At 49.1% G+C, this 13,328-nt stretch overlaps 1 protein-coding gene and 1 long non-coding RNA gene across 3 annotated transcripts in view; both read right to left on the reverse strand.

Moving 5' to 3' along the window:
- Nucleotides 1-272, reverse strand: part of LOC103601901 — a 1,950-nt gene extending 1,678 nt beyond the window's left edge. The window contains exon 1 of the long non-coding RNA XR_551483.1: nucleotides 227-272. This is a non-coding gene — a long non-coding RNA (uncharacterized LOC103601901). The remainder of the gene's footprint in view (nucleotides 1-226) is intronic.
- An 8,208-nt stretch (nucleotides 273-8,480) lies between these two features.
- CHST1 (carbohydrate (keratan sulfate Gal-6) sulfotransferase 1) overlaps nucleotides 8,481-13,328 on the reverse strand; it is a 9,313-nt gene continuing 4,465 nt past the window's right edge. The window contains exons 2-4 of one of the 2 annotated variants that reach the window (XM_008586309.1): nucleotides 12,312-12,406; nucleotides 11,711-11,807; nucleotides 8,481-10,608 (exon numbers count right to left, since the gene is read on the reverse strand). In XM_008586309.1, coding sequence (XP_008584531.1) covers nucleotides 9,314-10,549 — 1,236 coding nt within the window. In that variant the 5' untranslated portion in view covers nucleotides 10,550-10,608; nucleotides 11,711-11,807; nucleotides 12,312-12,406 and the 3' untranslated portion in view covers nucleotides 8,481-9,313. Of the gene's footprint in view, nucleotides 10,609-11,710; nucleotides 11,808-12,311; nucleotides 13,292-13,328 lie in introns of those variants that run through there. The other variant, XM_008586308.1, reaches the window with a different exon arrangement.

Here is a 13,328-nt window from a genome sequence, read left to right on the forward strand (position 1 = left end):
GAAAGACAGGGATTTGGAGGCTTCTCCTAAGCTGCTCCACCCTAGAGACACTACCCAGTTTCCCTGTTACCCCCTTCATGATGGCCCACACTGGACTGGGCACCACGCTTCCAGGACACTTGGAACATGAATTCCTCTGGCAGTTCCTTGCCCACACAGGGAGCACCGTACTCTGCAGCTGGCTGCTGACACAAGTGTTCAGGTGCCAAAACACCTCCTTAGCCATGTTCAGTCCAATGTGGTACCAGATGTGGCTCCTCATCACAAAGCCTACTGGGACCTCAGGACCTGCTCTGCTCCCCTCTGAGAGACCAGGACACCTTAGCCCCATCTGGTAAGGACACCAACCATCCCAGTCTGCCTGAGACTGAGAGGTTTCTAGGGATGTGATTCACTTAGCACTAAACTGGGAAAATCCTACGTGGCCACCTGAAGGCTGTAAGAATCAGTTCCTTGCTGCATACCCATAACCCACTCATTACACACCTGTAACCTATTCACAGCACACACATATTAGAAATTTCTGGGTCAGAGCAATGTTTCTCAAACTTTCATGTGCACATGAATAACCTGGGTACCTTATTTAAAATGAATATTCTGAATCAGTAGATTCAGGCCCCAAATTCTACATCTCTAACAAGCTCCCAGGTGATCTGGGTGCTACTGGCCTGTGGACCCTTCTCTCTTTCATTCTTTTATTTACCAAATAGTGTCTGAGAATCTACTACGTGCTACATGCTAAGTAATGGGGAAGAAAACGAAGTGTGACCTCACTACTCCCATTTTTGGTAATACAAAGTGCTAGATACTTAGAATAGTCCTCTACTGAAACAACTAAAACATCTGGACAAAATAATAAAAAGTCTTCTTAAATATGAGATAACCTGGCAAAAAAATAAATAATGTGTAAAGTAAAAAAAAAAAAATTCAATGAAGGCAGGAACCAGAAAGGTAACAGGAAAGAAGCAGCTGATGTTTTCCCAGAGGGCATTTACTGAACCCTGTGAAAGAGAGATTTGGTTTTCCTAGTGTCCTAGGGCTAAAGGACAAGCTAACTAAGTCCAGGGTCTTCCCAAGGTAGAGAGTCTGATAGGAGTTTCTCCTGCCCAATAGCTGACACTTGCAAGGGTTCACTCTCAGGTTTAGGACTAAGTGGAAATGCTAAGAAGCCTCTCCTTCATGGCTACTGCAAGGAAAATTGATTGTCTTATAACTAAGCACTAAGTGGAAAATGGAAAAGGTAACTACTGACAATTTGGAACCATCAGTCACCCCTTCTACAAGTTTGTAACTCAAAGTCATACCACTTGGGTGATCCAAAAACCCCACAAGCCAAGAATTTAGTTTAGATTAGTTGCTGCCAGCTGGTGTCCCAGTGGCCTGGCTGAAGCAAAATAACAAATATTCTTTGGAAGAAGAATCTGCAATCCTAGCTCTCACAAATTTCCATAAGTAGAAATCCAAGGGTCATTGGATAGAGTCCTTAGAAGGGTCACAATTCAGCGGTGGCACTAAATTAGCTCTGCTTTGGATCCACCATAACAATTTTTTTTTTAATTTTTAAATTAAGCCTTGAAAGGATTAAAAGAATCCCAAGTAACTTAACTTTGTGCTAGAAGAAAGTCTAACACTCTATAAAGGAATCCAACAAAATCCAGCATTCAGCAACAGACATGCATAATATCTGTGTGACAATTTATTGTCTCTTACCTCTAAATGCAAGTTTTGTAATACTGGAGCTGGATCCCGTAAACATAGCTCCTTTTCTAATTGGTGGTATGTTAGATTTTTGTCTTTAAAGGGTACTGGAGCACAGGGAGGTGTCACTGCAAGGCTATTGCTAAGGAAGAAGCTTCTCTTCCTGATTCTGGTATGTTTTATCTCCCCGGCTATCAATGGTATTTAGGAGTCCTAGTGGCACTCATTCTTCAATAGGTTTTCTAGAAACCCAACAGACCAATTTTTGTAGACCAGCACTAGCCCACTGGCACCCCAACTTATTGGCCACTTGACAAGCAAATCCTATAGACCAGCTATGGCCCTCCTGCACCCTCTAGTCATCCAGTGGACTGCTGCTATGGAAAGCTCTGGCCACACCCTCTGGCAAATTTCTTCTCCAAAGACAGGCTAGATGTTCTCACAGCAGCCACACCCTCTCCAGAGAGGTCTGAATCTAAGCCCTAGGGTAGGGGCTGTGGGGAGAGATGACTCTGATAAGTTCTTCATTCCTGCCTTGTGTACTCTCCTCTCAGCCCTAAAAAAGGTGGGGCTTCCTGCATTTGTTATTTCTGTATTCCTTAAAATCCTCTTTTACCCCTTTTCAGCAACTAATCACATTTTGCTAGTTAATAATTCTTTATACTAAATTGTATTCAAATTACTGATCTGGTTTCTCTCTTTGGCCCTTGACTGATACATTTGGCATTCAATCAAAAATTAGCAGGCATGCAAACAAAAACAGGTAAATATGACTTACAACAGGTAGGAAAAAAAGGTTAATCAATACAAACATACCCAGAAATGACAGAGGTCAGAGAAATAGTCATCAAGGACTTTCAAACATCATAAATGGTAAAAGATATAAAGGAGAACATAAACACAATGAGGACGAAATGGAAGATATAAAATAAAAAGGCCCAAAAACCATACAGAGATGAAAAATACAAACTAGAATAAAAAAATGCACTCCATGGGACTAACAGCAGATTAGACATTGAAGAAGAAAAGATCTGTCAACTTGAAAACAAAGCACTAGAAACTATCCAAATTTAGCACAGAGACAAAAAAGGCTGGGAAAAAAAATAAACAGAGCATCAATACCTGTAAAAACAATGTTAAGGTATCTAACATATGTGTAATTAAAGGTGGGGAGTGGGAGGGATACAGAAAAATTTTGAGGTAAAAATGGCTGAAACTTTTCCAAATTTGATGAAAACTATAAACACAGAAATACAAAAAACTCAATCAATGAACACCAAACAGGATAAAGAAAAATACACCAAAGCACATCATAACCAAAATTGCTGAAAATCAGTGATACAGAGAAAATCTTAAGAGTGGCCCATGAAAAGACATTATATACAAAGAAAATAAGATAGAAATTATAGAAGACTTCTCATCAAAACAATACAAGTCAGAAGACAGTGAAGCAAAAATCTTCAAAGTGCTGAAAGAAAAACTATCAACTGGAATTCTAAATCCAGTGAAAATACTTTTTAAAAAATGAAGACAAAAATAAAGACTTTCAGAAAAAATCTGGGGGACTTATTATCAGTCAACCTGCACTCTAAGAAATGTTAAATAAAGTTCTTCAGGCAGAAGGAAAGTGATACCAGGTGGAAATTTGTATCCACACAAAGGAATGAAGAGCACTCAGCAATAAAAAGAAACAGACCACTGATACATTCAGCCTGATGAATCTTAAGTCACCTAAGTGAAGGAAGCCAGACACAAAAGCTACAGGCTGTGTGATCAATACTTCAACTTGACTGGATGGACATATGGAGCCCACTATACCCAATTGCCGCAGAAGACATTCTTTTCCATCATTGTCCACAGGCTATAGCTGGGATATTGAGGCTCTGGAAAGATTTCTCATTTGTTCAGCTAAAGGCCTCCTGAAACACTTGGTGCAAAGGCTGTTGTACCCAAACCACACCCAGCTTCCCAAAGCCAACCCAGGGTGACATTGCTGAAGGCTGAGGTGTTGCTAAGGGAGGTGGAAGGCAGGAAGCAATGCAGGAAGAGGGTGTTGCTGCCTACACGCAGGACTGCTGGAGTTTGCCGGGGAGGAAGCCCCCAGCAGTTGGGCGTGGCCAGCTGGCTGTTCCCAGGCCCAGTCCAGGAAGCTTAAGAAAGATCCAAGCTTAAGAAAACTCTATGTCCTTCATCACTGGATACCTTAGACAGTGGGCTTCCCTGACCCTTACAGAGGAGGAAAATGTTCTGGGCTCCCATGTTAGAAACGGTCCTTTGTGAATGGAAAAGGAGCAGGGATGCAGGTTCCTCAAAAGGGCAGAAAGGCCAAGCCCATTCAACCTAGTGGCAAAAAGTGGCAAAAAAGAGCGGCTAGCTTGGGGTACCCAGAAAGCCATTTTCCCAGGAAGTTAGACGATCTTGGGAATGTGGCCAGAGGATGCCAGGTTATCTCAGCCAGCTTCTACCCCTGAGAGTTACTTCTCCATCCTGGAGCCCGCAGGGACCGTCCTGTGGGTGGGCTAGCTTGTCCCTATGCTTAGTGATCATGCTGTGGGCATTTCTGGCTGTGCCTGGCTTCTCACCCCCTAGCTAGCCCTTGGCTCTAGACCATGGTTAATAAGAGGACTACACTGACAGCTGTGCTATTTCATTCAGGTGTAATTTTGTGTACTGGTAGCATTTCGAATCAGAAGAGCTCACCGAGAATGTACTCATTCAACAAATGTTCATTGAGCTGCTATCATGTTCCAGGTGATAAGCCAGGAAGGCACAATGAATAAGAAGATGATGATGGTGGTGGTGATGACTAGCATTTATCGAGCACTCACTGTGTGTCAAGCCCCATTCTGTGCACTAAAATGCATTACCTTACACAGTCTTCATAGTAGCCCTCTGAGCTAGATACGATGATTTACACTGCACAGAGGAGGACATGGAGCTCAGAAGAGTTAAGTGACATGCCCAAGGTCACATAGCAAGTAAGTGGCAGAGATGGGACTGGAACCTAGAACCATGCTTTTTATCACAGTGGTTCCCAAGATGAATAAAACCCAATTCAATCACAAGTTATCAGCAGGTGTAGCTCCAAGAAGCAGAAAGTGCAACTAGGAAGGCAGATTTGATGTTTAGATGGAGCGCGTCAGAGCTCTGTGAAGCCTTGGTAACTGTCCCGTGTTTGCCCTGCGCAGGAAGGCTGTAGGCCCCCAGGCCAGCCAGATTCCCAACTTGAGCATTAGTCTCCCACCCACACCCAGACACAGACACGAAGCCCAGCCCGGTGACCACTCCGCCAGTGGCTGCGGCTAGACACCCTGGTGCAACCAAGCCTTGGCTACTTGCCTGGGAGGACTTGATTCCAACCTGTTTTCCGGCCCTCAGGAAGCAGAAGTGTGTGTGTTTTCTCACCACATGGTAAGGTGCTTCCCTGCCCACCCCCGTATCTTTTCTTCCCAACAAAGAAAGGCATTCCAGCAAGGAAAAATCCTTCCCCAGCAAGCGTTTTCCTGGGGAGGCGATAAACCAGGAAGGGGAGGTTTGTTCCTGGACAATACCTTCTGGGATGATCGGAAGTGGGGAGCAAGCTCCCCAGAATCCCAGGGAAGTGAGGCTGGGAGGCCAGAGTGTTTGTTGTCAGCAAGAAGGGAAACGAGGGCGAGCAGGTGGAAACACACAGACAGGAAGTCTGGGATGAAAAGGAACAACAGGACCCAGCCCTAGACCCATGGGTGGCAGGGGCTCTGAGTCTGGGGGCAAGAACAGGAAGTTACTCCTTTACTCCCCAAGACCTAAGCCATCAAGACACTACACACAGAAGGGGACGCAGGGCAGGGGCCAGTCCTACCTGCACGGCTCTCTGACCACCACTTCCTGGCTAGAAAGAGAGGCCTCTGTGTCAGCAGGAAACAGCCCCTTTGGAGGGGAGACCAGTGGGGGAGGATGCTTTGTAAACTGTGAAATTCTGTACGCATTTGTTCACTGTTATTCTCCTTCAGAGCATTAGCCCCGGAAATTTTAACAAGTGTCAAGGCAGGCGACAGCATTGTGACAAAGAAATAGGAGCACAGTGTTGGCGTGTAGAGTCAGAACTGTTGACTACGGGGGAAGGATGTGGATTCCTGGAACAAAGCTCAGCTCAGCCTCCCATAACGTGTCGGCAACAGGCTGGGAGACATCAGCTGCCTCGGGTCGCATTCTGGTCCCTCAGAGGACTCGCCCACTCCCAAGAGAAGGCCCTGGACAGGCAGGCTCTCTTATCAGTGGGGAACACCTGTTTCATTCATTCTTTTATTCATTCAACCAGTATTTATTGGACACTTATGGTGTGCCAGGTCCTGTGATTAAAAAGTGTGATTGCAACTGTGTTAAGCACTATGAAAGAGATGTACACAGTGCTATAAGAGCCTATAATCGGGATATATACGATGGACAATCAGCTATGCAAGGGCCAACAATCAGGATAACTGAACTAATCGGGTAAGACCAAGGAAGTATTGATATTTAAGCTGCAATCTAGAGAATGAGCAGACATTAACTAGGTAAAGAGGGGATAGGAGCAACCCAGGCATAAGGAACAATGTGTGCAAAGACTCTGCCATGGACAGAGAATGGCATGCATATCGGTTAGCTTTTGCTGCATAATAAGTCACTCCAAAATTTATTGACTTAAAACAACCACCATTTTTTTAACCCACAAAGTTGTGGGTGAGAAATTTGGCTGGGCTCAGCTAGGCGGCTTCAACCCTCTGGACCAGATTGCAGCTGGTCTTGGCTTGGCTCACAGAGGCATCTCCATCAGTTGCCAAGTCAGTGAGGCACTGACTGCAGGAGTCCCAGCCCCTGGGTTCTTCGCCTTGTGCTCTTTCATCCTCCAGTAAGCTACCCTGGGCTTCCTTCAATGGCAGCTGAAGGCTTCCAAGAGGCAGCAAGAAAGAACAAGCTCCAAAGCTCAAGCACACTTCACACCTCTGCACTTGCTATTATCCTGTTGACCAAAGCAAGGCCATTTGCTTGAACCTCCCACAGTGTGTTCAAGGAAGAGAAGACAATAGGGAACACTGGAGAGTGAAGACTGAAGGGGCAGCATGCACAGGATGAAGCTGAGGTGGGCAGGGGCCAGTGCGTGCGGGGGCTTCGAAGAGCAATGTAAGAGTTTGGGCTTTATTGTAAAAGCAGGCAAGCCCTGTGGTTTCCAGTTCCATCTCATGGGCTTTGTCATCATAAATAAATCCCCTGAAGGCTGAACTGCCCTCGGAGAGCTGGCAAAATTTCCAAGCTTGAGAAGCAAAGGGAAGGATTGGGGAATGGTCTACCCCACACATCCCTGCCCACAGTCTGCACAGCTGCAAATGCCCCTTGCCATCCCCACTCTGTGCCTTTGCGACAGCCTCCCCCTCAACAGGGAACAATCTTGTCACCCTTCTCCATAGGTGAGAGAGAGAAAAAAAAGAAAAAATAAGTGTTGGTGAGGATGCAGAGAAATTGGAACTCTTGTGCACTGTTTGTGGGACAGTTAAATGATACAGCCACTGTGGAAAACGGTATGGCAATTCCTCAAAAAATTAAAAATAGAATTGCCATATGATCCAGAAATTCCACTTCTGAGTATATACCCAAATGAATTGAAAGTAGGATCTCAGATATTTGTACACCCATGTTCACAGCAGCATTATTCACAATAGCTGAAACATGGAAGCAACACAAGCATCCATCGAAGGATGAATAGATAAGCAAAATGTGGTCTATACATACAATGGAATATTATTCAGCCTTAAAAGGAGGGAGATTCTGACATATGCTACAACATGGATAAAATTTAAGGACATTATGCTAAGTGAAATAAGGGAATGAGGCATTACTGTTCAATGGGTATAGAGTTTCCATTTTACAAGATGAAAAGAGTTATGGAGGTGGATGGTGGTGATGCTTGCACACCATTATGAATGTATTTAATGAACGATACACTTAAAAACAGTCAAGATGGTAACTTTTATGTGTATTTCACCACAATAAGAAAATGAAAAGAGAAAATAGCCTATCTCATTAAGCTACTATTATGTAAGGCATTTTCTATAGCTGCTGGATCTACATCCTCCTGACTCACATAGCCCAGGACTGAAGGGTTTCCTCAGGAAGCCCTTCTTCCAATTGACCAGGCACTTCCATTGTCCCAGGACAACAAAGCTGTGAGCTCCAGCCACCCTAGGGACCAGCTACTTTCCTGGAATAAAAGCTGGGAAAGCTGTTTGGAGGAACCTGCTAAGGATGGGATTGCCAAGGATGGGAAAGGGAAGTAAGCATGGAAGGTAGTCCGCCAGTGTAGACACCAGTAAACTTGCACCAGTTGTTAAAATACTAAAATACTTCCAGGCTGGTAGATAAGCAGCCACTGCCCCGAACCACCCCAGTCCTTAAATTTTTCCCCTCTCCAGCTATCCTGTCCCCAGACCCACCAACTAAGAAGGTAACATCTGGCCCAGGAAGGTGTCCCAAGATCTCATCCTTACCTCCGGCCATTATGATTTGGCAAGCCTTACCACTGGTTAAATATTGTGAACATCACTCCTGGCTATAAGGTACAGTATTTCCCTTCAACTGACTGAAGGGAAATGAAACCCCAAACTCAGTGTCAAGAGTGACAAGGGTCACAAGAGTTCCAAGAGTCAGACTTGTCATTTAATTCCCACCTCCACCTCTTTCTGGCTCTCTTCCCCAAAGCCTGAAATACCCAAACCCCACCCAAGCCTGCTGTCACCCATTCAGAATGTCCCACAGTCACACCCAGATATCATTGCACTCTTTTATTTACAGAAAACACTGATTAAGTATTTCAATGTTTGTTTAGCAAATTGATCCACTTTTTTCTTTTCTTTTTTTTTTTTTTTTGGCACAAAGAAATATCACAGATGGACCCCAAGATCAATCAGAAACTCATAAGATTCATCAGTCATCCCTGGTCCAGGGGCAGCCACAAGACTCAGACAGACAGACAGCATCGCCACAGACTAGGAAAAATAAACACGGTCCACGTTCACCTCACAGTAAAAACCTGCTCACCACAGGCAAGGGCGGGCAGGAGGGGGCAGTTTCTCTGCTCTAAGGGGAAAAACGGGTGTCAGAGGCAGAAAGCAGGGCTGGGGAAGGGACAGACACCATTCATAAGTTAGAGAGAGGTGGTCCTTTCGCTCTTGTCCTCTTACCTTGTAGAAATAAGACAGTGCAAAAACGACAGTCCCCCACCATCCGTCCATTCCAAAAGCTCGACAAGTCGTGTGGCTGGGGTGCCTCTCCCGGTGGGGGCCCGTGTGCGTGTGTGAATGTGTGAGTGTGCTGCTTGTAAACATTGTCACTGTCCACGTAGAGACCCAACCAACATCCGTGTCTGACTGGGGTGGGGTGGGGGCGTACCCCACTTCAGGCGCCCTCTGCCCCAGTGATTCCCGTCCCAGACATAGTGCAAATTTCAAAGACAAAAAGGGCAGAAGGGAGTGGGGTGGGCAGGGGGCAGGAAGGACACCAAGACAGTGGGAGAGGGAGGAGGAAATAAGGCAACAGTTAAAAACGGCCCATTTTATCAAAACCGACATGGGTGCCCCCCACCCCCGCCACGGCGCCCGCGTCACGAGAAAGGGCCGAAGTCCCGCTCCTCCACCAGGCTCACTGAGGGGTTCCTCAGCTCCTCCGCCGAGCTGGCCATCTTGTAGCCCAGCTGGGCCAGCACCTGCTGACAGGCGTTCTGGGCAAAGGCCACAATGTCGTAGGAGAGACGGAAGCGCCACTTCTCGGCGGTGGCGGCCGAGTTGCGCACGGTGCCGTACTTGTGCTTGCCCAAGGCGGGGTCGCCCTGCGTGTTGTTCTGGATCCAGCGGGCCACGTGGCCGTCCAAGGGGATACCCAGGAACCCGTAGATCTCCTCAGTCTTCTTCATGGGGTTCCTGGCCAGGTCCTCGTAGCGCACCAACATGTACTTGCCCTTGAGCCACGGGGGCCGCAGGAGGCCGGTGGACACCGACTGGGCGAAGTCCTCGCACACCGTGGTCAGCTGCGTCACGTCCAGGTTGTAGGGTTTCCTCCCGGTGCCGTACCACAGCCGCCACAGCCGGTACGTGTCGCGGAAGGTCTCGCTCCGTGAAGCCAGGATGCCCCGAGGGTCTCGGACCAGCTGGATGACCTTGAGGTTTAACCGGGGGTCTTCAACTAGAGCCCGCAAGTCATTAACCCCGGGCACCCGCACCGTCTTGATGGCCACGTGGCTGCGCTCGCGACAGGCCTCAGCCGCCACCGTCAGGTTCAGCAGGCCGCACTTGTGCACGCAGTCCCCCTCTTCCAGGACCAGGTCGGCGGGCCCCGGAGGGTCACACACCGGCCGCGAGCAGAGCACCCTGCTGGCCCCGCGGCGGAAGATCCTGTCGGTGGTGTGGTTGACGGGCGGCGGCTTAATGTAGTTCTCCAGGTAGTAGAGGTCACAGTCATAGAGGCTCCTCAGGAGGTCGCGGCTGGCGCCCAGCATGACCCGCCGGTCGACGGGGCTCCTGCCCTGGGTGAAGCGGGGGATCAGCGTGTTCTGGACGTGGTAGAGGGGCTCGAACAGGTAGAAGACGTCCAGGTGCTGGTTGAAGAGCTGGCCCACGAAGGAGGAGCCACTACGCGTGGTGGCCAAGATGAGGATGTGGGTCTTGCGGGAGAGGTTATAGGCGAAGGTGGGGCCCTCCTCGCACAGGCGCTCCGCCAGCCCTGCCTCCGACAGCCCCGGACAGGTGTGGAAGGACTTGGCGGTGAAGGTGCGGATGGCCGTGTACTGGATGGCGATGGAGGCCAGGGCAAGCAGGAGGACCGCCTTCCAGGAACATTGCATGGCTGGGCACCTTCATGGGGCTGCTTCTCAACCGCGCAACGTCTACGGACAATGGCGGTCTGCGGACAAAAGCGGCCAGCAGTCAGGTGCCTCACCCCGCCAGTGGTGCTAGCTTGCTCCTTCAGAAGACCTGGTACCCAGGGAACCCAGGGAACCCAGGGAAACACCCGGCACCCTGCCCCGTGCTCACATGCACTCACCTAGGCCTAAGCAGCTTCAACACTAGACTTTACCATTCTCTGGGGACTCCTGGGAGTTTCTGAGACCTGAACAAACTGATTCCACATTCCTGGGATTTAATCTACAGATCACTGCACAGGCCTCCTGTCAGGAGCTCTGAGTTGATTATAGAGAGACTCTACTGTGCAAGAACCTAACTCCCCCAACTCCTGCACTAAGGGAATGACCAGTTCCTGCCTCAAGCCATGCCCTGCCACTGTCTGTCACCCCTGTCAGCATCTCCTGGGCCTACCAGCATCTTCTTCCCAAGCTAGCACCCAGCTCCCCAGGTGGGCATCTTTTCTCTGTACTCTGGCCACCCCAAGGGAGAAGAAGAACATATCAGATGCCTCTTTCTGGCCCCAAGTCCCTGTGCAGGAAGGACTCCTTTACATCATGAATCAGTGAGCTGCAAGTAACTCATTCAGGCCAGCTGAGCCAGGATATGTGGACACTGTGTCAAGCATCCTCTGGCTTGTGGATGTGGGTGACCAGATGTGGACTTCTCGGGCTCCTGGAGACTCTAAGAGTCAACTGACCCATAGCAGAGACAGACATCCAGGGGCTGCTGAGAAGCATCCCTTCCCAGGACCCAGGGTTTGCTCCTGGCCACTGGGGGCAAGGGTCCAGGCATGGGTCAAATGATCCTCATTGACACAGAGTAAACTGGCCTGCAAAGAAGATCTTAGCCCAGGGAGATGGGGGCCTGGCTCCTCCAAGCCAATCCTCAAGGGCCTCCACCCTTAGCTCCTTCTGCCCATAGAAGGGGGGTGGGGGAAACCACAGGAAAGCAAGGAAAGGGAAGGGCATGCCAAGGGTCCTGGGTGAGGAGTCAACCTGAGCATCCTACAGGCGCCCCCAGTGGGGCTAGCTCAGCTACCCGGCCCTGAGAGAGGGCAGGGGATGCTCCCAGAGTGAATGCAGGCTGGCTCGACCACTTACCAAAGAGGGGCTGCTCCGAGCTGGGCAGTCCACAGCCACTAGTGTCCCAGGCCTAACCAGCAGTCCCAGCCTGTGCAGCAGATCTGTGGCCAGCAGACTGTAGGATGACAGGAAGGGGAGGGGCTGTAAGAGTAGGGTTGGGCTCCCAGCACCCCGCTCCCCACCCCCCTTCTCTCCTGTGTCCTGTACTTCATTGTCCTCCCTCCAGGGCCAAGCAATGAGGACCCTGTCTGCTCTCCCAGATCTATCACTGACTCAGGGCCCCTACCAGTCCAGTGCCATCTCTGTTCCCCTAGGTTTGGCCCTCTGAGTCCTGGGCTGCAACCTGCTCCCTTCACCTACCTCATCCACCCCACCCCCATATCCTCTGAACAAGTCACAGTCCCTCTGCTCAGGACACAGTGGGCAGGGAGGCTGGCAAGCCTGCATGCCCAGCTGATGGACAGCTGGTACCCCACACAGGCAACCCAGCCTGGAGCACATCCCAGATTGGTTCTGCCTTTTAAATCAATGAAACAAGCCTGACTCTTTATAATTCAACCTGTTCAGTGATTCCCCAGGAGGGGGTTTAGTGGAGTCAGCAAGGGCAGTGGGGGCTCACCCCTGGCCTCCAGGTGGAAAGAGCAGTTCCTCCGAAGGGACAGCCAGGGAGAGGGGTTCTTCTTCCAATCACACTGAAGACAGGAGGCCGGCTACCTGAAACTCAAAGCAAAAGTGGACCAGGGAACATTCCTGACCAGGATGCTCTTTACCAAGTCTGAGTCAAAAGACCAGGATCGTAGCATTATTTCAGGTAACATCTACTGAGTACTTCCTAAGTGCTAAGCCCGTTAGCTGCATTAGCTCATTTTTCCTTGCAAGAGCTTCATGTGGAAGCCGGTACCAGCTCATTTCACAGGCAAGAAAGCCGAGGCACGGAAGTAACTTGCCTGAGCTCACATGCCTGGTTTTACCCTCATCTAGTAGGTTTCCCAGAGCCCATGCTCTTTCCCTCTAAGGAGGTTTGACTTTCTGTGCCTCCAGCTTAAACATACTTGGCCTTCAGACATGCATTCAATGACTGTCCCCAGCCCATCTGTGAATTGGCATGAGAGGGACAGGCATTAGAAGGGGACATGCAGGTGACTTCTGAGACATCGAGCATATTGTTTACCTTCGCTGTCTGGTCTTGTTGCTCTTTGGTTCATGGCTGACAGGGTTAACTTATGTGCTTTCTGAATATTCTTCCCACACCCTGCTATTTGGCATGCATGAGCAAATCAGAAGTACAGAGACTCAAATCCCTCTAGGTCAGACTCTTAGTCCAGTATCTGGTCCCCCAGCACCAGCCTAACAGGGAGGAAACAAAGCTGTAGCTGTCTGCTTCCACTGGGGAGGAGCATGGAACCTGGGCTGAGATGGCACTGGGCCTGCTGAGGCTCTGGGGCCTAGGAGTACTGTTTTAAATATGAAATTCCACTTGTTACCTATAGGAACAGTACCATATCACTAAGTGGCAGTAACCGGGAAAGGGGCACAGTCTAGATTCTTGGCACAGTCTAGTCTCTCAATGTGATCAAAGAAAAACCACAACTCCAACCACACCCCATACCACCCCAACCTCACCCCATTTCATCAG

This window comes from Galeopterus variegatus, unplaced genomic scaffold (genome assembly GCF_000696425.1).
Source record: "Galeopterus variegatus unplaced genomic scaffold, G_variegatus-3.0.2 Scaffold3929, whole genome shotgun sequence".
NCBI classification, from domain to species: Eukaryota; Metazoa; Chordata; class Mammalia; order Dermoptera; family Cynocephalidae; genus Galeopterus; species Galeopterus variegatus.